At 37.6% G+C, this 23,319-nt stretch overlaps 1 protein-coding gene across 5 annotated transcripts in view; it reads left to right on the forward strand.

Moving 5' to 3' along the window:
- The window catches only part of magixb (MAGI family member, X-linked b), a gene marked incomplete at its 5' end in the record, with an annotated part of 84,930 nt that overhangs the window by 14,995 nt on the left and 46,616 nt on the right, over positions 1-23,319 (forward strand). For all 5 annotated transcript variants that reach the window (XM_079896776.1, XM_079896774.1, XM_079896775.1 and 2 more), the window contains 2 exons: positions 7,883-8,172; positions 13,064-13,180. In XM_079896776.1, coding sequence (XP_079752902.1) covers positions 7,893-8,172; positions 13,064-13,180 — 397 coding nt within the window. The remainder of the gene's footprint in view (positions 1-7,882; positions 8,173-13,063; positions 13,181-23,319) is intronic.

Consider the following 23,319-nt stretch of genomic DNA (forward strand, 5'->3'; position numbering starts at 1 on the left):
ACTGTTTAAAATATATTCATACATTTTGTGCTTGCAAAAATATATTTTTGAACTATGTTTTACTGTAAAAATACACGTATTGTCTTGTTAAAAATAGAAAATATAGATTGATAAATTGTGGTAAATTCTATATTTTTAAACAGTAAAAATGCAGTACAATTACATGTATTCGTCAGTCATGTTCTGTTACATTGTCTTAATTAGTTTCTAGTCTAAGGGTACGTTTACATGACAACGAAATGCTTAAAACGGAGAAGTTTTTCTTTTGAGTTTTCCGTGTACATACAACACCATTGTCAAAACGATCCCCATTCACACGGATCCGCAAAAACAACTAAAAACGCTGTATTCTGCTGCCAGGCCAATAGATGAAATACTATAGACTGAACACGTAATACACCTGTGCCTGACGTCATCGTTTTCTCGTTTTTTTGTTGTTGTTTAACACGGAGACCATTTTCAAAAATTTGCACTTTGAAACCCGTTTTCCAAAGATTGCTTTTTCAGGCACCCAAAACGCAGTTGTCGTGTAAATGAAAGGCAATAAAACGTTTTACGTTTTTAGTTGAAAACGATGTCGTGTAAACAGCCCCTTAGATTTCGTTGTCTCTGTTTCACCTGAGTTCGAGTCATTCATTAGTTGTCATGGTTTCAGTTTAGTGCTCACCTGTTCCCTGTTCTGTTGATGATCTTCCTTTGTGTATTTAAGCCCTGAGTTCTCCTCTGTTCATGGTCTCTCGTTGAAGTTACAGTATATTAGTTATGTATGCCATTGCCTTCGCTCTTTGTGTTGATTTAAAGTGTGTTGTCTTTGTTATTCATTTATTCTGCCTCATGCTTCTCTTCTTTTGGATTAAGCTTTTGACCCGTGACAGTATTTTCCTACTAAAAATATAATTTTTACTGGATATGGGAATCATCTGATCTGACAGTTAACCAATTAACGGGATTTTAAATTTTTACATGCTTTTCCTATTTTTTTTATATTTTGCAAGCATTAGCTGCAATATCTCCCCATGGGTGACCAACACAGCACTCTGAATGATCTTGATAAAAAAAACAAAACAATAGATTATAAGGACACTATTGTGACTGTCCATCATGTAATCCATGTTTATCAATAATTTCCATTTTTGACAGATTTCAATGAAGTTTCATTGCAGTGTTACTTTGATAATTATGTAAAACGAGCCTCAATTTTTCTAATTACATTATCATTAAATGTTATGAATCTTTGCTATTTTATCTCAGTTTTTTTTTTTTTTTTTTTCTGAGCGCCGTCTGAACGGATAAATCCCTTTATTGCCGTAGTCACCTTCTAATTAGTGTCACAAGCCTGGGGCCCCTGTTTATCTTCACTGGCCAAAAAAAGTTACTCATATTTATTTTTTATCTCCCTCTGTCCTTTGGGTGTTCATAATAATGAACGTGCTTTGAAATGGCTTGCTGTTTCCATCTAACCAAGACTTACCTTTCTGCAGTTCTATAGTCACCACAAAATCAAAATGGATTTTTTTTTTTAATGGAATATTGCAATATTTACTATAAATGATTTATCCATCATCATTATTTTTTTTATTCATGTGCCATCGTAATATTAAATCAAAATAACTTCCCTTCCAACTTGCAGCGACATCTATGGAAAATTGCTACTTTTTATCTAGAGTTTACACTTAGCTTACAATTTTCTCTCAACTTTCTCTCGCAATTCTGACTTTTATCTCAGAATTGTGAGATATAAACTCGCAGTTGTGGGTTATCAAGTCAGAATTATGAGAGAAAAAAGTCAAAATGTATTATTTTTTTATTCCGTGGTGGAAACAAGCTTCCAGACTTCTCTTCTCTGATTCTCTGTTTACTAGCGCTAGCGCGGGACAATCTGTTACTCACATGAGATCACAGCAATAGCAAACTAATGGTCCAATCATTACCAGATTAACAAATTCAAGTCCCACCTACATTTTTTCTTGTCTGAGAATTCGTCTCACTCGGATATATACATCACAATAATAGGGAAGAAAAAGACTATCACAACTTCCGTTTCATGTTGACTTTGAAAGTTTAATGCTTTCCTACCGTTCCAGAAAAGTCTGCATTCTGATAATGCTTTTCTTTGAACACCTACAATGTGACACTTAAACACTTACAGTGATAATGAATTCAGTAGTCTCTAAAAAGTCAGTGTCCCAGGGTAAGGTCGACTACGATAATGAATTCATAGATGAACATCCATTGTTCCACATTCTGACCACGAACAGACACACAGCAGCCGACCACATGACTCTATACTAGTTTCATTGGCACACACGATGTATAGCCTATAGCATTAGTTATTCATGTTCTCATGAATGAGATGCCATGGGTGTTCCTGGAATAAAGACTGATCCTAAAATAGGTCTTATGAGGAAATATAGGATGTATTTTAAGAGAAAACAACAATGGCGGTAGATGTGGCGGATTGTTTTGCTCCGGGACTGTATGGAATTTCACTGGTGAGCCATCCTAGCAGAACAGAGGGGTGGATGCGAAAGCGGATATGGGGTGGTCAGCTCTTTCTTGACCTTAAGGGTCAGCATTTTCAACACTACATGTAAAATATGCAGCATCTTCATAGAGCCACCAGAGTTTCTAGTTCAGACTACAGCCAGTTGTAATAAAACAGTTTTTCTAAAGCAGTGTTTCTGTTTCTGAAAACAATATAATGGTTTTGTTTGTAATTATAATATTATGTGACAGCAAATAAATTTGCCAATATCACTAATGACAAATAATCAAAATTAAATGAAGATGAATGTACACATGTATACATCAAATGTATTTTGTTTCCCTTAGATATAGAGCAAAATGCTCTTTTTATCTGCAGCAATGACAAGGAAGGTTTTCATCTCACAGTTTCAACCTTTGAATATAGATGCAACTAATGCTGCTGAGCAAGGTTGACAGTCTAGACTCTAGAGCGTGAAGATGTGTAGCTGTATAACCAGAACCAGCACTGTGTGTGTGTGCGTGTGTGTGCGTGTGCCTGACAGAATGAGCCGTCTCAAAGCAACCAGACTTGACAGTTTGTGTAACACAAACAAAGACACCTCTAGACATTTGAGTTTGTAACTAGGGATATATTTGCTTGATCTTGCTACAAGTAAATGGACAGCATTGGGCCATTATCTATCTATCTATCTATCTATCTATCTATCTATCTATCTATCTATCTATCTATCTATCTATCTATCTATCTATCTATCTATCTATCTATCTATCTGTCTGTCTGTCTGTCTGTCTGTCTGTCTGTCTGTCTGTCTGTCTGTCTGTCTGTCTGTCTGTCTGTCTGTCTGTCTGTCTATCTACCTTGTCAAATGTTCCTTTATTTATAAATTAAATAATATTTTATTATATCCTTTATAATATATATTTATTTTTTACCTATTATAAATTGGAGCTGCATGCATCCCCTGTTTCATGTGCAAAAACCATGTGCAGAGTTACTGTCCCAGCAGAAGGTCACACAGCTGGACAGAAAAAGAACAGAGAAGGGAAAATACAGCATGTGTGCATCTGTATACATGCATGACATTGAAACATATACGTCTCTCAGCTCACGTAACAAATCACTCAACTCTACCTATAGACCTTAGATGCTATATTTAATCCTACATCCATTTCTACACATGAAATGAGGCTATAAGGGACTGAAGCACCATTCTTTCAATAGATTGTACTGTCTTAATTTGCGTTTTCAATTCTAATTCTTACAACATGTTCCCTTAAGTTACTTAATCACTGTAAGGGAATGTATTTTTGTGTACATAGATACTTAGTGTTATCCCGCCCCTCTATCCATGGACACCTGAGCTCTCCTGCTCCAAGGTCATATCCACGACTCCTCTTCCTGTGCCAATGGCAGCCTGCGTGGAGCCTGGCTCAGTTTATCTCTGTCTCCGTAGCTGTTAAAGAAAAGACTCCTCCTATCAGCTGCTGGATCTCCAGGGGGTGGGGCTGGATAAATGACCGATCGGCCAATTGCTCAACTGGAAACAATTAGTCATATCTCCTCAGATGCTTCTCGTGCTGTTTAATTAGCCTCATTAAGCCTGGTGGGCAGGACAGCCTGAGGGGACGTGCGGGCGCCATAACCGTGGTGACTACTGTGCCACAGTCTGTTTGACTGCTCCTCCATCTGACCCCTGGTTAGGATTGTATCGATCACCAATTAGGGTATATTGATCTTTCTCAGAACCCCCACCCCCCACCCCCCGTGGTAATAACGTAACAGAGACAATTAAGAGGAAAGTGTAAGATGGCGCTGGAAGCTAACTCATGTGCTGCCTTGCTATAAATCATGTTATAGAAACCATGCAAAGATGCTCACAGGGTGCTTTTTTTTTAGGGTTTTATGCATTTTTACATTATAAAATCTAAATAATCTTAAAAGACCCTGTGGGAAAAACAACTATTTTCAGCCATAACAGCACTGTTTTAGAGGTGGTTGAGAATGGGAGACCAGCTAAACCAGTTGAACACCAGCAAGGCCAGGCTATGAATTTAAACCAGCTAACAGTTTAAACCAACTTAGATCATCATAAACAAGCAAACTAGCCAAGAGTGGTTTAAAGTTTGTTTGTTTTTAGGGGTAAAAACAGGATAAAATACTGCAGTCATTGTTACTAATTTAATATCATAAGATTTGTATGTTTTGAAGAAAATGCAAGTAATGTTGGCCCATCTAAAACATGTGATGCTAGTATAGTTGGTTGCTAGGTTGTTTTGTGTGGTTGCTGGGTGTTGTTAAGTGGTTGCTATAGTGTTTTGGGTTGTTTGGTAAATGGTTGCTTATTTGCTAGGGCATTGCCAGGTGGTTGCTAGGATCTTCTGGATGTTGACTAGATGGTTGTTTGTTTTCTCTGGCATTTCGGGGTGGTTTCTAAATTGTTACTTGTAAGGCTGCCTCCTAATACTGTAGTCGACCAAACATTAGTTGACGAGAAGACGAAAAAAAAAAAAAACTCTACATGAAGTGGGAAAGTCACACAGTCTCTGACTGACATATTTAAGTCAATAAAGTAATTTAAACGTGTGATTAGTCAACTAATGGCCTAAATGAGCAACTATTAGTTGACTAGAAAATGTTTTTGTTCTGTGACAGCCCTAGTTACTTGGTTGCTACAGTGTGTTAGGGTGTTTTAAGGTGTTGTTAGATGGTCACTTCTAGGACATTCTTCTAGGATGGTTTTCTAGGACATTTCTGTGTGGCTAATTAGTTATTAGGGTGTTGCTAGGTGATTGTAAGTGTGGTCTGTGTGGGTATTTGGTTGCTAAAGGATTGATAAGTGGTTGCTATGGTCTTCTGGATGGTTGCTTGGTTTCTATGACATTTCTGTTTGGTTTATTAGTTGCTAGGGTGTTACTAGGTGATTGCTAGAGTGTTCTGTGTGGGTATTTGGTTGCTAAAGCATTGCTAGGTTGTAGCTAGTGTCTTCTGGATGGTAGCTAGATGGTTGCTTTGTTGCTGGGTGGTTTATTGATGGTTACTTGGTTGCTACAACATTGCTAGGTGGTTACTAGGGTGTTATGGGTGGTTGCTAGATGGTTGTTTGTTTGCAGTCCCGGACATTTTAGGGTGTTGCAGGTGATTGTGAAAGTATTAGAGATGGTTAATAACAATTTATTTAACAGTTTAATCATCTGCCAAGTGAAAATCACATGTATTAGAAAAGTAATAGCACACCTCAAAAAGCCTTATTACCTGTAATATTATTCATGTTCATAGCACCAACAGGACAGCACAGATGTGTAATACTAAAAAAAAGTTTAGGGGAGCTATAATATACAAATATCTCCAAACAATCTTTAGAAGCTCTAATTTCATGATGGAATTAGCAGAGTATCACCTTTAATAGCTTTGGTTTTCATTGCAAATATTTGTAAGGCAGTAGTCTTACTCTTTTTTTTTTCACACTGACCGCTTGATCTGCTTTATCCCCTTTGGCTGTCACAAACATATTTTCCCCCATCTTATCTAATCCTTATTCCCTCTTGTATATTGCTATCTCCTGCTCTATCTGGCATCAGTCCTCTAACTAACCTACCTCTGTGTTTTCCTTCGTGACCCGACTCCTTGCCCTCCTCTCACGTTCATTCCTTCATTCTGTCAGCCCCTCATGCTCCCTCGCCATCTGTCCTTTCTTGATCTCCCTCTCTGATTATCTCTCTCTTTCCCCTATCTGTTTCTCGCCGGACATCTACACATCTCTGCCGCTTTAAAGTCGCTTCAGAGTAAGAGATTGGATGGGGCCGGCGAGGGAATGACAGCGCTGCTCCAATACTGTCATGTCTCAAGGCGCTCTCGCTCAGACTGCACCTGCCCCTCGCGCGAGCCCGGCCAACTGTCACTTAGTGGGGCATCTCTGCATGTTAAAGCTCTGAGATTTAAAAAGTCCTAGTCTCTTTAAATTATGGTCTGTCTGTCACCTTTACATCAGAGGATCTGTCCATTCTAATTTTACTAAAGAAAGCTATAACTCCTTTGAAATTGATCAGTGTTGCCAAGTAAGAATTGAGTGAAAAATATTGTTTTTGTTCGTTTATTAATTATCATTATTTTTTTTATAGTTTATATGTTTTTGGGGCTATAATTGGACTGTCTCTTCTGTATAATCTGAAAAAATCATTAAAAAATTATTAAATTAAACTATTGAAATTATTTTTAGATAATAAAATTGTATATTTCATACTGCATATATAATATATATTACCATGCTAATTTAAGTTTTCATTTTGCAAGTAGTAATGAGCAATGAATAATTAAAATATAATTTACATATGGTACATTGACATGAAAAGTCTACATGAAGAATAGACACAGTTGTATCTTTATATGTAATACAGCAGTAAATCATCATTTCAGTAAGCTTTGTTTATGTTATGCAATATCAATTTTGTATATGCAGCCTAATATTACAGAGCACAGGCCCCAGTTGGACAGTTCTAGAGGATTTTGTTGAAAAACAAAAACAATAGAGTGGCCCAAAATAGTATTTGGTCACTTAAGCCACACTTAAAATGTATTCATTTTATTGCATTAGATAATACAATATCAAATCAAGTGGCGTCTACAAACAAATGCTGCTAGAGATTTTCTCAGAAATAATGTAACTTTTCTGAGACATTTTTGCAATGACTTTTAGTCAACTAGTGTCAAGCTTAAACATAAGCTTAAAACTTAAAATAACAAGCAATTTATGAATTTTGTATCATATAATTGTCATATAATGTAGGCATATTAAATTGTCATCAGTTTTAAAGAAAATATCTCTGGTTTTCAATGTGCTTGGCAATGTGCTTGTACTATCTTTCTTTCAAATATATCACTTGCTTTCATTATTCTTTAATGTCTAATACAATGATATTAATACATTTATCAGCATGCCTTTAGTGCTGAAATATTTTTTGGGGCCACTGAAGGGGTTTTGTTGAGGGGTTTCTTCAAATAGCATGTTTGCCTTGAAGAGCTCCTCCACCTGTTTTGGTGAAGGGGGTTTGTGTATGTTCATTGTGCCTCCCACTGAGACGGCATCTGTAGATTTGCCTGGAGGCTCCTTACAGAACACATAGAAATGAGGGCATACTCCTTGTTGTGTAGGGCACATGTTGACCTCCTGCCCTCCCTGATCTGTCTGCTTCATCTTAGCCCTAGATTTAAAGAAATAGTTCATGCAAAAATGAATATTCTGTGATTATGTAGTCTTTTGAAAACCTTACATCCATGGATATTTACAACGTGTCCAAACACTGAATGTTTAGCATTAGATTTTCTATGTTTATTCCCTACTGACATGAATTTAATCTCTGTCTATATCCTCTCTCTCTTTCTCTTTTTCTCTGTCAGTTCGTTGGCCATGTCTAAGGTTGCAGGAAAGAAGCTGCACTGGCGCTCCAAAGTGCAGGAGACTTTCATACCGCTGGTTGGCGGCTCTGGAGAGTTGGGAATTGCCATTGGAGGCGGGGCCGATTATGGAGAGTTCCCATTCGTCACGGCTGCACCAGGGGGAGGGATCACAGTTGGCGATATCATCATAGAAATCGGGGGAACTCCTGTTTTGGGCCTGACTTTAGGAGATGTGCGTGGACTCCTAAACTCCTGCCCCCATCCAATCCGCATCAAATCAGTGTCTCCAGGTAGTGTTAGAACTTTACATTCACAATTTTTTTCTCCAATAGTGTTTCTTATAGCTCACACTTTGGGTTAATGACACTTACAAACCTCTCAGAACAACATAGCAGCCATCCTAGCAACACCCGAGCAACCACCCACAACACCCTAAAGGCCTGTTGACACCGGCCGACGTTTAACGCCTCGTGACTAAACAAAGGGCGCCAATGTGAGTGTGCACACCGGCGCGAAAAACGCCACGCGTAAAAGCGTCATTTTTTAAAAAACGCCTCGGGTTCGTTTTTTTGGTTTGATGCGCCGCGTCAAAAACTATCCGACCAATGAGATTGGCGCTTTTGTTCACGTGTCTGGAGCTTCTGAAGTTACAGTAAAACACAACTTGGGAGCGCTCAAACACAAAACGGTCTTGCCGAGCACACATACGTAACGGAGAAGAAGATATACACCAAGTAGCGTCTACACTGCCGGGAAGAAATAAGACGAGGGAGATGCAAGGCAAGATGATTGTAGAGCTGCTGGTCTCGTTGGTGTAATAGTTTGTATTTTTTCCCCCGCAGTCTCTCATTTACAAATGCACTATCATTCAACTGAACGAATACTTTTATTCTCCAAGGAAGGACACATTAAATTGATCCAAAATGACGATCCAAAGATGTTTATAATGTTACAAAACATTTCTATTTAAAATAAAGTGCCGTTGTTTTGAACTTTAATAAACAAAAATATTAAAAAGCGCATCTGTTTTCAACATTAATAATAATTCAGCATGGTAATAAAAAATTTTCTTGTGCAGCTAATCAGCATATTAGAATGATTTCTGGAGGATCATGTGACACTGAAGACTGAAAAATGGTTTTCTGAAGCAGAGCAAAATCCGTGTTTGTCAACTCTTTATATAGAGTTTGTTCCCTAGTTGCAGGATGGTGGTATTTATGTCACATGGGTCGTATGTCACCCTTAGGGGGCGCAGAAATGTATCACACAGTGTCATGTCATGGGTGATTTTTTTTTCAAACTGTATGTCACGCCTGACCATGACTTCCTCCATCCTCTATTAGTTGATCAAACCCAAGGGGGTAATCCAGCTCTCGGATAGCGTACCATCCCCGAGGGCCGCCATTGGCTAACAAGCCATCACCTGCTGTTAGCATTCCATTGACTCCCATTCATTTTGGCGTCACTTTGACAGTAAATAACTTTGAATAACAGTGTTTAAAGACTCCATTTGTCCATTGTTTATTTCTAAAGAAAGATGACAATGTATAAAAGGCTCCATTACCTTGTATCTTACGTTATGACCCCCGTAGAAGCAGTTTTTGTAAAAATAGCCTAACGATTGCATCATAACCACGCGACTCTCTGGAAATTACCGTATAGACAGGAGGAGAAGGGAGGCATAAAGTCCGATAAAGTCAAGGGAGAAGCCCATAGAGAGTCATAAAGTTGCTCCTGCTCCTAGCTCATGGACAGCTCCTACTCACGCTCTCCATCTCTGCAAGATTCGGAAGGGAATGATTCAGATTTCTCTTGGCACAGCTACTAGAAGACTTACAACTGTCAGACAGGTTGCTCACGTCACATCTACATCGTCAAGCTCAGTTTGAGTTTGCGCAGTACGCTCAGCCATCAGGAAGTGATGCTTCTAATCTGCTTCACTTTTCTCCGTTGAAGTCTATGGGGTCGCTGTGTCCATTTCTTTTACTGTCTATGGTCACACCTGACCATGACTTCCTCCATCCTCTATTAGTTGATCAAACCGAGTCTGCCCCCTCCCCCCTCCCCCCTCCCCTCCCCGTTCTCACACCTCTAACACCTCCAACTACCAACTACAGCGTATTAAATTGAGCTTTGTCAATAAGGTTATAATTCACTGTTTGTTGCATTAGCTGATGAGAATATCTCATAGTCCTAGAAATGCAGAATTATGCATCCTGTTTTGTTATTAATATCGTCTTCTGATCTGCCTGTGTATCCTATATAAACACAGTGGCCACAGAGAAATGGAGCTTTGTGCTAATTCTGGCACTTCTATTTTAAAAAAAGATCAATATGTCCCTGCTGAAATACATCCAAGTCTTTATAAAAGCAGCTCTGTCTTCCAAACAGTGGAATTGATCATGGTGAACTCTTGAGGATTCTTTTCTTTTTTTCATTTAGACCAGTTTCATTTCCATTGTTTCATGTTGATTTTGCACTTTTGCAATTTACTGAATTGCGACAGGATGATCAATTATACAAAAGTTTATGCCACCATGATGTGTGATGTGTTCTGGTTGGTTGCCAGATCATTGCTATATGGCCGCTGAGGTGTTCTCAGTGGTGTTTAATGCTTTGCTATGTGGCTGCTACAGTATTTTCAGTGGTTGCTAGGGTGTTCTGGATGGTTGCTAGATGATTGCTGTGCTGAGGTGTTCTGGGTGATGTTTACCATTGCTATGGAGTTTCTGGGTATTCTTGGGTGTTCTGGGTGATTGTTAGATCATTGTTATGTGGTTTTTATTTGGTGTTGAGAGTAATGTTTGGCATGTTGCTATGTGGTTGCTTTATTTGGTAGTTGCTATGGTGTTTCTAAGGTGTTCTGAATGGTTACTGCCAGATCATTGCTATATGGTTGCTAAGATGTTCTGAGGGGCTTTTGAAACAATTCTGTGTGGTTAGTACAGTATTCTTGGTCCATGTTTACACCTGGTATTAAGATGCGTTTTCATCAATCCGATCACAAGTGGAATTAATACAGGTGTAAACATGGTCTAAAATTTAGTTTTGAGCTTGTCCACTTCTGAGCACTTCTAGAGGTAGTCGAAAATGCATTTGACCGGATTGCTTTCGTAGTGTAAACTCTCATGTGGTTGAATATGTTCAAACAGCCGCAAAAGACGCCTACTCTCTGCCTACTAAACTAACGCATAAACATTATGAGAAGCGCGCTAGCCAGGCGGGGTTTAAACTTTGGCTGAAGACCCAAGTTTGGTTTGACAATGAAAAACATACCAAGCACAATGTCCTCTCATCATTCCTGATTTCTAACACACACTCACAGTGTTCAGCATGGTCTTACCGCTGTCAGAGCAGAAACAAAAGATGATGCTCTCCGTGTGTTTTTTCTGTCATCTCTGGTCGCATTCATAGGTAAATTGTACAAGCTTATTTCATCCATTTGATCTAAAGAAAAACCTTACATTTACCTGCCCATAGACCCTCATCTTGAATAAATCAGGACAGAAGTGGTTGAAAGTGGACAAAAGAGATGGATTAAAACACCAGGTGTAAATGGGTATGTCTCCCTCGTCTACTTGCAATCCAATCGGCCAATCTTAACACCAGGTGTAAACAGGGCATCAGAACCACTTAGCAGCCATTTGGAAATTTTGATAGCAACACTCTAGCAACCACACAGAACACAATCGAACTCGGGTTCAGAACAGGCAATCGAACCAAGTGTGAAAGCGCCCTAAAACACCAGGTTGCCAGATCTGTGCTATATAGTTGCTAAAGTGTTCTCAGTGGTGTTTAATGCATTGCCATGTGGTTACTAGGGCGTTACTAGGGAGTTCAGGATAGTTACCATATATGATTGATTGCTATGCTTTTGCTGATGTGTTCTGATTGGTGTTTCTGTTTAATGTTGCTATGTAGTTGCTGGCTATCCTGGAATGGTACTGGGATGTTCTGGAGAGTAGTCAAATCATTGGTATGTGGTCACTGAGTGCAGTTTAGAGCGTTGCTATGTGGTTGCTTGGGCGTTGCTAGGTAGTTGATATGGTGCTCTGGGTGGTTGCTCTGTGGTTGCTTACTGGCCAAAGTCAAAAGAGCTCCCTCCTTTAATGTAATCCATGGGATTTATTCTCATGTTCTTAATGCTCAGAAAAGGAACGAGTCACATGATTTGAGGCATCATTCATGTTCTTAGCATAAACAATGTGGCACATGCTGAAGTTTAATGCTTTTTGCAGATCCCTAACTCTTACTAATGCAATCAACACTAATCTGGGCTGCGTTTCCTAAAAGCATCGTGAGCGAAGTTGATCGTAGAGAACATTGGTGGCAATGGTCTTCGCAATGCTTTTGAGAAACGCAGCCCTGGGTGAATTAGATAAATAAAGTTCAGGGAGAACAGCCGACCAGCATTAGTGTCCTTCCAGAATGTCATAGCGGTCATTTCATACATACTGTATATGCTGTGTGTATGTGTGCTCATGTGGTTGCAGGGCTTATGTTCCTTTATGAGAACTGTGAGCTGTGTTTTATTACTTGGAGAGGTTAGGTGGGGGTGGGTCTGTCATTTTGATGGGTTCGAGAGGCACTCTGTTCATCTATAACAGCCAAGTGGCCTGTCATCAGAGACCATAAACCACAGCAGATGAAATAAAGAGATCAGCCATGTTGAGTGGAGCATTGGGCAGCTGTGCCAAGACTGCGTGTGTGACATTTTTCACTTTAATCCAAGGCTGTGTGTGTGAGTAGGTGGGAGAACGTCTCTGTACGACACACACTTTTCATTATAACCCGAATGTGTTTCTACATAGCGTGATACACCATTATACTGACCATAAAAATGTGAATTCATTGTACTCTTCAGTTGCATTTCTTTGTGGTTCTGGCCGAACGGTAGAACAACCCTGGCTTCATTTGATTGATTAGAAACACCTCTAATATCTAAAGGTTAATCAATACTGCCTCCAGGGAAACGGCAGAATGTATCTGTGTGTGTTTATTTTCGCAAGCTCTTCAGTTTTTTTGAATTGCAGATTTTGAGGTGGGTAAGCACATTGCCTCGTTTGCAAATGTTAATTTATGGGATATTCTTACTGTGTGTTTACAGAATGACAATGTCTCTGTTTGTTTGTTTGCCTGTCCGTCTTTCCCTTTCTAATTCCGCATCTGTCCTGCTTTTAGGCTCAACTCTATGCAAGGATCTAAGGTTATACCTGAGCAAATGTTTCACACCGGGTTCCATGGACAGTCAACTCCAGCAGGTGATCCGAGAAAACCTCTACCTGAGAGCCGTGCCCTGTGAGTACCCCAAAAAAGATTGTTCAGAAGTTGCTCTTTTAGAGATTAAAATACCTATATCCTATCTAACAAGGGAACGTTCAAGGGAAAAACAAATGTTTTTCCAGAAACATAGAATTTCGTTCAAAATGTTCGTTCATCTGGTCTTTAATGATGTTCTCAAAACGTTAGCACAAAAACATTATCTTTACACAATTATGTTTTTCAGAAATAACATTTTCATAACTTAATAATAATGTTAGCAAACTGTTGTTTTTGTTAGCTAGGATGGAGGAGGATTTATGTCTGTCTATATCCAATTGTCACTAGTGCCACAAACAGAATAAAAAAGTTGCTGATTTCCAGACAGGTTTCCCAAACACTCCCCCTCTTCTGTCATTGGTCAGACATATAGATAGCTCCACCCCTAACTCACATTATTGGCTGAGCTAATGCCAAATCTAAGTGCTCAAACAAACAGAGCAATGTTTTGATAGTGCCTGTAGGTTTCCACTTTGTCTCAGTCTTTTCTTTTAAAAGCCCTTAGGACAAATAAAATTAGAAACAAATGATACATTATTTATATTCACCCTGAATATATCACTATTTAGAAACCATTTATACACAGTAGAATATTTGATCAAATTCATGTGGATAGCCTAACTCAAATAATTTTGTTTTAGAAGGATTGAGGGGTTTTATAAGGATTTGAAGATTTGTTTAAGTGCATATTGAAATCTTTTTGCTTAATTTCTAATATTTCTTTATTTTGTATACATTTTATGATCTCTTTTTCTTAAAATACAAATCTGAGAAGCAGAAGACTAAAGGAAAAGTCTCCATGTACTCCATTTCATTTCATTGCTGTCAGAGATTGTATGTGTCATTTTTCATGGTTAAACACACATGCACATACGTTTAAACAACCTAATAAACTAGAAAATGAGCTTGTTATTTCACGCAACAGCACTTAACATCTTGCACGCAGGCTGATCGAACTCAAGGTACTGCAGTTTTTCTGATGAAGTGTTAATTGGCGTGTGATCCATTTAATAGTAAGCAGGTGTTGACAGCTCCAACTGGTTTCACTGCGACAAGAAAGGAAGGATGCGAGAGAATGAAAAGAAAGACAGAGAAGGGGGAAGTTGAAAGATAGTTATCAAAGCAATAGTTGTTGCAAAAATGAATTTTCCGTCATTATTTACATGACACCCTCGTGTCATTCCAAACCCAACATGCTGTTATTTTTCCTGCGGAATGCAAAAGAGTGTTTAAAGAATTTTATACTATACTTCATATAATCCTTTAATATGGGCAGTGATGTTTTGAATAAAAGTGAGGCATATCTCCATGCTCTGTGAGAGAGAACTGTTGAATATGGCCTCATAACATTTCCATGCTTTTCACTTCACTTTTCACGCTCTTTTCTATCAGTCGTCTCTCTTTCACACCCTCTTTTCCGCTCAACTCCCTGTTGCTTTCATTTTTCTGTGCCCTTTATCCTGAGCTTTAAAATCCTAATTATATTTTGAGTAATTTCTTTCCCATTTTAATATTTGTGCAGTGATAAGACATAGATTTGGATTAACCTCTATTAAATTCATAAGCTTTTGTTAAGTAGATGAAGTTCTGCTGGTTTTTACGGTGGAATTATTACCAGAGACGGTACAAGGAGGTAGAGATAGGGAGATAGACCACTTGTAGAAAATAACTAACCGATCTCACAAGATATTATGAGATGGCGATTTCACATGAACTTGTATAGCTTGAATCATATGAAAATGTAAGATTTTTAGAAAAAAAGCATGGAGGTCCACCCCTAACCCTATCCATAAAGCTAACAGTCACTCGGCTATATGCAGATTGTATGAAAACATATGATTGCACAAATTCATATGAATTTGCCACTAATTTGGAAAACGCTAAATAGTTACGAATTGCCATGTGATTGTGTTCTTGTGAAATCATAGGTATAAGTCCCGCCTTTGAGTTAAAAGAGCCAATCACCTTTTTGATTGAGTGTGTTTATTCTATGATGCACTAGATAACCCTAAAAAAACTAGATAACTCTAAATATTTATAGTGTTATTTGAGCTAAAAAAGCATTTTTTTTATATCAATCATGTGAAATTGTATTGCTGATTTGAAATATGTTATTGAAACAGAATCTTGATAAACAGTTTCAGAGAGTTTAGCCTTTCCTCACTCAAATTGATTGGAGCTGTCTGTACTCTCAGATTCTAATATGTAACCCTAGGTACTAATTTTTATTTTTAAGGTACTAATGTGCATTTTTAAGGCTAAAAGGTACAGAGGTGTACTTTTTTTTACAACTTTTGTACCTTTTTTTATTAGAGTGTGTGGTGTTACCAATATGGCCGCTCACAGAGTGAACTGACTTGCCTCAAAGGGACTTTGTTTACATTGTAAAACATTTGTGGCTACTTTGGGAACGTTCTGGTGATGCTGGCTCTCTGTTTCTCTCTTTATTGTTCGAAAAGTTTTCAGTCATTTCTCGTAGTTCGGCCACGATGCTGCATGGTCTGGCTCTGCACATGTGTTTTAGCATGTGTGGGCGTGTGTTTGAAACATAGCGTAGACTTGAGTGGGGTAATCTCTGATTTATAGTGATTTATAGTGAAGTAGGTCATGCTGAGCTTGACGCTGCCCGTCGTGTGCCATTCTGCTTGCTGAGATACACACACACACACGCACACACACACACACACGCACACACACACACACACACACACACACACACACACACACACACACACACACACACACACACACACACACACACACAAACAATAACTGCAGGGATGCCTTTGAGCTTGTCTTTGGCTCTTCAACATAAGCTTCGCACTTTAAGATTCACACGTGCTGCTCTCACATGGACACCCTCAAACATTAATTATTCAAATACTTATACAGGACAGTGAACACACAAAACACACTGTTCTGGTTAGTTTTTCTCTTTATCTCAAATGAGGAAGTGCCCCTAAAGCTAGGTACTTTCAATTCCCAATGTTGCCCTTACCTTAACTTTCTACACTGTCCTGGAGAGAACAAGCTGTTTGTACAAACAGAGATGCTTACAGATGTTTCAGCTGCTGATGTGTGATAATTTTAGCCATTGTGCTCAGTTCACACTATCAGTCCAAATCAAATTATTTGTGTATCTGATTGGAATCTTTTTAGAATTTTTTTTTTTTTATGTTCACACATACTAAATATGATCAGATTCCACCAAGAAATGCACAAAAATCAGATTTAGACTGACAGTCTGAACAAGGCTTCAGTTAAAATCATGCAATATTTGGGCAAAATTATCATTGGAGAAGTTACATTTAGCCCTCTTTGATGATATATTCAAGATACTGTATCTGATTATCACAATAAGACTGATTTCACAGCTTAATTTGCCAGACAGACAGATTGCATTTTAAAAAGCAGATTCTATTATGATAGTGAACAGAGTTCAGATTATGAATTATCATCACAAGGCAGTCAAAGCTTTAAAGGACATGGATTTAGTCAGAGGAAACTGACCATGACGTCTGCAGTTATCAAAGTCGATTAATTAAGTCAGCCCACTCGACGGCCATCTTACTAACGCTTCCTGGTAGCTTTTTTTTTATTTGTCGCTCACCTAATTTTTCCTATTTATTTTTCTCTGTTTTCTTATTCTTATACTGTCTAAAGTGCTTCTGAAATCGATGGGGAATCATTCAATTCCAAAAGCGTGTACGAAAAGATATATTCACAACATGCCCAAACTAATGATTTGCTTTGTAATCACCAGTGTTGGATACAATTACTTTTAAAAGTAATGTTTTATATTATTGTGTTACTCCTAAAAAGCATGAATTATTATTTTACATCATTGCTTAAATGCAAAGTAACACATAGCATTACTTTTGTTTTAAAGAGCCACATTTTTTATAATCAGCTTCATATCATTATCAGCATTATCATCATCAGACTTAAACTATCATTGAGAAACCCATTCACACCATAGACGGGGTTTAGATTAAGCCAGGATTAGGCCTTAGTTCAACTAGGACATTTAAGTAGCTTTTATAAATGTGCCTTAGAAAAACACATTACTGGTGTGCATCTTGAGACAAAACAATAGCAGTGACATATTTTAAGATATGTGAGTTTAAGTTGCTTTCAGTTAAAACAGCTCAAACATGCATTTCAGTCTGGGACTAGACTAGACTAGCTTTGTCTGTGAAACCGTGCCTTTTCTGTCAGTATAAGTCAAGTATACTTAAGTGTAATTTACCCTATAAGTATATTTCTGAGAAGTACATAAAAAGTAGACTGAAAGTATACTTTCTCTCTTTTTTTTTTTTTGTTCAAATGAAGAATACTAATAGCACACTTGAATAAACGTCTATTTTGTAAGGGTAGTGCTGCAAAAATAACTCACAGCCATCTTGCTGCAACACACCCCATTCAATAATACAGATTTAACTCGCAAAAACAGCCTACAAATTACCAAATAAAGATTCCTTCAGATCACTTCAGTGCAAAATACAAGTCATTTGATAATAAACTTTAATTCACGGTGATATAGTGAATATTATGGAATAATGACAATAATATAGGTGTACTGTTAAGAATAATAGCAGAGCTATTGTAATGCAGTTCTGCCAGGTGTAGTTTACATTTATAAGCACATTTTTTATTTTGTCAGCAGTTTCTTTTCATATCACATCTTTTCACTCTCTTGCTTGTTACAGTTTTGGCTTTTATATGTTTCTTCTGCTCTGAGACCAGCTCTGTCAGCTCTACTGATCTCAAATGCGTCGTTCAGACACATGAGCCAAAGGCTTTCTCATTATACCTGCTATTTAGCAGAAGGTCCAAGCTGCTCTTTTCCATACAATGAAAGTGAATGATGGTTGTCCCTTGTCCCAAACCATTCCCTTTCATTGTACGGAAAAATGCTTCTTCACTTATAAGAAAGAACATCATGCAGGTTTGGAACGGCATATGGGCAAGTAAACAATGACAGAACTTGCTTTTTTTTTTCACACAATGTAGAATAGCTGTGCAAATCACTCTGCCTGACCCTGAAGGGGCTTTAGTTTGGCTAAGTAGAGTAGACAGGAAGGCCTGCCGAGGCCTCCGGCTGGGAGCTCTAGTTTCATCTGACAGAGATGGAAAATAGCAGAGTAAACAGTCTGGATGCCTCCAGCTTGGTAGTCATACTTTACCTGTCCAATATATGCAGCAGTAATGTTGACAGTAATTGGGGCGACATGAATTCGTAAACCATCACGCCTTGATCTAAGGTCAAAAAATTAATAAATAAATCAATGCAAATGACCAGAGTCAAAGCCTGACCTTGAATCTGCTGACGAAGATTAAAAAATGTGAAATCCTAATGTTGGTTTTTACTAGGTAAAATGTTATGTTATGGTGACCATATTTGGTTTATGTAATCTTTTCGCCACTGAATTGTGTTGACTCGCTGTCTCTTTGCCAAAATTCAAAGGCAAAATAATGCATTTATTCTATACAGAGAAGGCAATCAAAGAATATCCAAGAATATAAAGGCAATGTCTATTTACACTAAGTGCAAATTGCCAACCAAAGGCTATTTTCGCTAACTCTGTTCACCATTGCTTGGATAATTTACCCATGGTACAAACAGCATATCATTTCTATTTACACTTTGTATGAATATCATCTGTCACGATTTGCACTTAGTGTAAATATGATGCTATTTGTATCTGTTTACACACATGCACATGGTATCCACCACTATTCACGCTCATGGTAAATAGCATTGTTCATTTAAATAGCCACTGCCTAAATATTATTCATTCAGTTGCAAAATGTATTTAAAAATACTTTCATCTAATTCAATATGTAGTTTCCCAATATTTGTTTGTGATGTAATTTTATGCTTAAATCTTTCCCCGCCAGCATTTTTTTAAAAAGTTGCCAGCCACCACCAGCGTTTTTGACCGTTTTCAAAAAAATGTCATGGCCCCCAGAATATATTGTTGTATGAATATCTGAACATGCAATATATCATAAGGAAGAACAGACCCTCTGCTTTTAAACAAAAAGCTTCATGCATTCTTTTTTTATCAATACTTGAATGTGGGTTAGTCTCATAAAAAGCTTTTTGAGCAAAAAGCTGAGAAAATCAGGTTTTTGTCAAAGACTACATCCAGATCAGATTCAGAACGAGGATCAAAACATAGTTGGAGTAGATTGAGCCCATCAACACCCCTAATGCTTGCACAGTCCTATAGCTCGTCCTGGGTCGACATTTCATTCAGTAACATTAGGCCGTTTTTATGCTGTTTAATGTTGATGATCGCGTTATTTTTTCATATGCATATGATTACATATGAGATTGCTTGTTTTTGCACGTTCTTCGCATGTGTTTTGATCAGGAGATTCAGTACTCTTTCAGAAGATATGTAATAGCGCCCCTTACCGTATAACAGTAAAAAACACGGAAAGCCGTAAAATTCCGTCAATGGCGGGGAAGAGTTTATAGAATCACATTTATCAACCTATTAACCTTGCAACATGCTATTATCAAAATTCTTTTAAAATCAGTTGTGATGCTGAGAGTTGCACCTATTTAGAGTTAGGTTCTAAATTGGTCACTTTTTAGGTTCTATTTTCATTATGATGTTGCCTGAAGGTTGGTTCACAACTGTGAAATTTCTGCAAAATTTCACTTAAAAGGTCCATTGTTAAGTGTAGCAATGTATGAAGTAACTTTCATACCAGCAGGCAACACTCTTTTTTGGTTAGAGTAACAAATTCGTTGGACCAACTTGAACCCGATGCAAAATCTGTGCGTGGAAATCTTTTGCCCTCATGAGCAGTGCTGGAGAAAGTTACTTTTAAAAGTAATGTGTTACAATATTACGTTTCTCCCTAAAACATTAACTAATTGCATTACAGGCTGAAGGAAATGCAAATTCAGGCTTGTACAGTAGAAGACACAGCTCAATAAAAACTTTCAGCTGTGCTGCCATTCTGGATTGAAAAGGAATAGGATGCAGGAGAAAAAAGTTCAACACTCTTACTTTAGCACTTTAAAAATCACAAATGTGGTTTATCTAAAGTAATTTTTGCTTATTAGTATGGTTGAATTGGATCATCAAAGGTCAGGAGCAAAGACATTGGCTCATAAAGTGAGATTGAATACTTAAAGTATAGTTGTGTTATTTAACATTTAATTATTGCATGTTTGTTTAATATTCTGAGTTTGCATTTCACTCTATTTATTCATTTTGAGGAATACAGAATCTGTTTTTTTGCAAGTGAGATGAGTAAACGCATGCTCAGATTTAGTCTAGAACCACAATAAATATCATGATAATAACCAACCATCATTATTAGTGTCATGTTTACACAGCGCCCACAACATCTCTGCACTTACTCCAGATTTCTCTCAACAAACAGGGACTGGAGAGCTGTCAGTGTCAGTCATGGTAAAACAATGTAACTTGCGTTACTTTTTTGAAAAACTAACTCAGATATTTTGTTGTTAATTTGAAAGTAATGCTTTACTTTACTAGTTACTTGAAAAGTAATCTGATTACATCACTCGTGTTACTTTTAGTGCATTACTCCCAACACTGCACATGAGAAATTCCTGATTGCATGGATTCCTATTGAAATGATTGGATTTTACCTGTGAAAACTTGCTGAACAGTAAACGTGACTGCTCCTTTATAAGTCTGTAGACAACAAAGCTGCTCACCAAGTCAAATGACTGTATAATGACTGTATAAGAGAGTGTGTGACTGTATCAGACCACTGTTACATAATGTCTGTCTCATATAGCTGTAGGCATGACATGAGGGAGGACAGTGTGCAAAGAATTGCGATAATACATTCAATATACAGTCACATAGTGGAATACTTAAATCCCCAGCAAATATTTTAGTTTTTTCATTTTGAATTTAATTCACTTTATGATTGTATTTTCTGACTTGATTGGATTGTTTAATGCTGTTTATCCCATCATGCCTCATTTCAAGTTTATAAAGAGGTCAACAGTATGCATACAAGCAAGTTTTAATATTATTTTTTAATATAGTAAATTCTTTCTCACCATACTGTATGTCTATGATTCCATCCACCACAGACTACATTGTTTTTTAGAAGTATGTTCAGATATTTAAAGTGATTTTGTATCGATTTCAAATGAGGGCACATTAGAATAAAGCAAATATAGCTGCTGTTCATTTAAACCAAAGCCATTGAACAATAGAGATCGACTGGGGCAGCGTGGCTGAGAGAGAGTTCACATGGTCCACTGCTAAAGAGGAGCGCAGGACATAAAGGATTAAACCGCTTAAAGGAATTAAGAAACGGTCTGCCGTTTATCAATTATTCATGCAATAGAATCAAATTAAATGGCTTTTATAATGGGTAAGTAAAGAGGGGGTCTCTTTAGAGAATAGATTGCACACTGCACATATTACTCTGCTTTTGTATGATGTACAATGAACTAGTTTGATTGTGTTTTAAAAAGTAAAAATGACATTTTAAACTCTTTTATACATCAGTGCTGCTAAACCGAATCACCAAAAGTTACATAATTTTCCCTTTGGCATCATGTGTTTGTCATTCATTTGCTTTGTGTGTGCCTTGAGCATAATTTGTGGTCCTTCACCAAAGTGGAAATAAGATGTGTCAGTACGCCCTGCTGAATTCCCCTGTACTCGTGTTGAAGGAAGACTTCTGCTGAGTGCGTGTTTGTTTGAGTGTGAACTTAAGTGTCACTCTTGCTGTAGGTCTCAATCTGTCATAAGAAGGACCTTGGGTTTGCTGAGGTCAGCGTGAGGTTATTTATAGAAAGGTCACCGTTATGACACACAGGGTCAGGAACACCTGGAAATCAGTTAATGAGCTCATCATTAATTCATGGAGGGTGAGAGTCCTAATGTGTCTTCGATGTCTCTGATGTGTGCTTCAATCACTTAGCTGGAGCTCTGAGAGAATTATTCACACTGAGCTTGTCTAGAGTGTCTGTGAGGATTGTGAAACCACTGCCAACCCTGTGAGCCTCTGGGAATTTTTTACTGATATTTGTAGACTTTCGAAAATAACAGAGGGTTTGTAGAAGAGTATTTTTGGTTTGCAAATTTAGCATATTTGTAATAGTCGCAAGCTGTTGTTTACCTCCCAAGTCTATTTCTGTGACCAGAAACGACTTGAATATATTTGTAACTCCACATTGCCACCCCATTACTACTGTATTTATATTCAGATATACAAAACTGCAGCTATATTAAGTAAAAACACAGTAATTGTAAGCTACATGCTAACTACTAAGAGATTTTTGGATAGAGTAAGTGCTTATATAGCAAACAGGATTAACTGTATTTTCACCAGTATAGCCTTCTGCTTTGTAAATATTTGGAGCAAGCTTTTCCTTTCTGTGTTCTCATTACTATTTCTTCCTGTAAGTAAAATATAATAGTAGTTGTGAGTGTCATGGTGGTTTAGTTTCGGTGTGTTTTATGCTGCCTTCACATGCTATCAGCAATGTACAACCTCCCACTTCTGTAGTTGTGATTATGAGCTTGATGCATTCAAGTACTTTGTTGTCGGAGAGAACAGGAATCATGGAAAACATCAGGTTTATTCTTGCCTATATTGGGAAAATCTTATTAAAGCCAAAACGATATAGACAACCATATATTATTCACTGCACTAGTGACTAGATGGTCAGCTTGCGGACGATTCTGGAATTTTGGTCAAATACAGGCTATTATCGCTGTGTATAAAACATATAATACGCTTCAAATAATTAAATATGCACTACTTAACGACAAGAAGAAACCAAACTAAGAAAACATTAGTTTGGTTTTCCCTTGTTTCATTAATTACTATCCTTTGTGTATTTAAACCCTTAGTTTGCATCAGTTCTTTGTCTTGTAATAACGTTTAGTTGGAAGTGTAGTGTGCTCTTGCCTTTTCTGTTTAATAAAGATATTGTTCGTTCGTCGCTCTGTTTCACGCTTCATTCCTGTGGATTTACTACATGTACCCGTAACAGTGAGAAAATTTAAAATAAATGTTATCTTTTCTTATGAGCTGCAATTATGAGAAGTAATAAAGTTGCAGTTAATAGAAAGTCACAGTTGTGACATGAAGTTGGA

This window comes from Squalius cephalus (assembly GCF_949319135.1).
Source record: "Squalius cephalus genome assembly, chromosome: 16".
NCBI classification, from domain to species: domain Eukaryota; kingdom Metazoa; phylum Chordata; class Actinopteri; order Cypriniformes; family Leuciscidae; genus Squalius; species Squalius cephalus.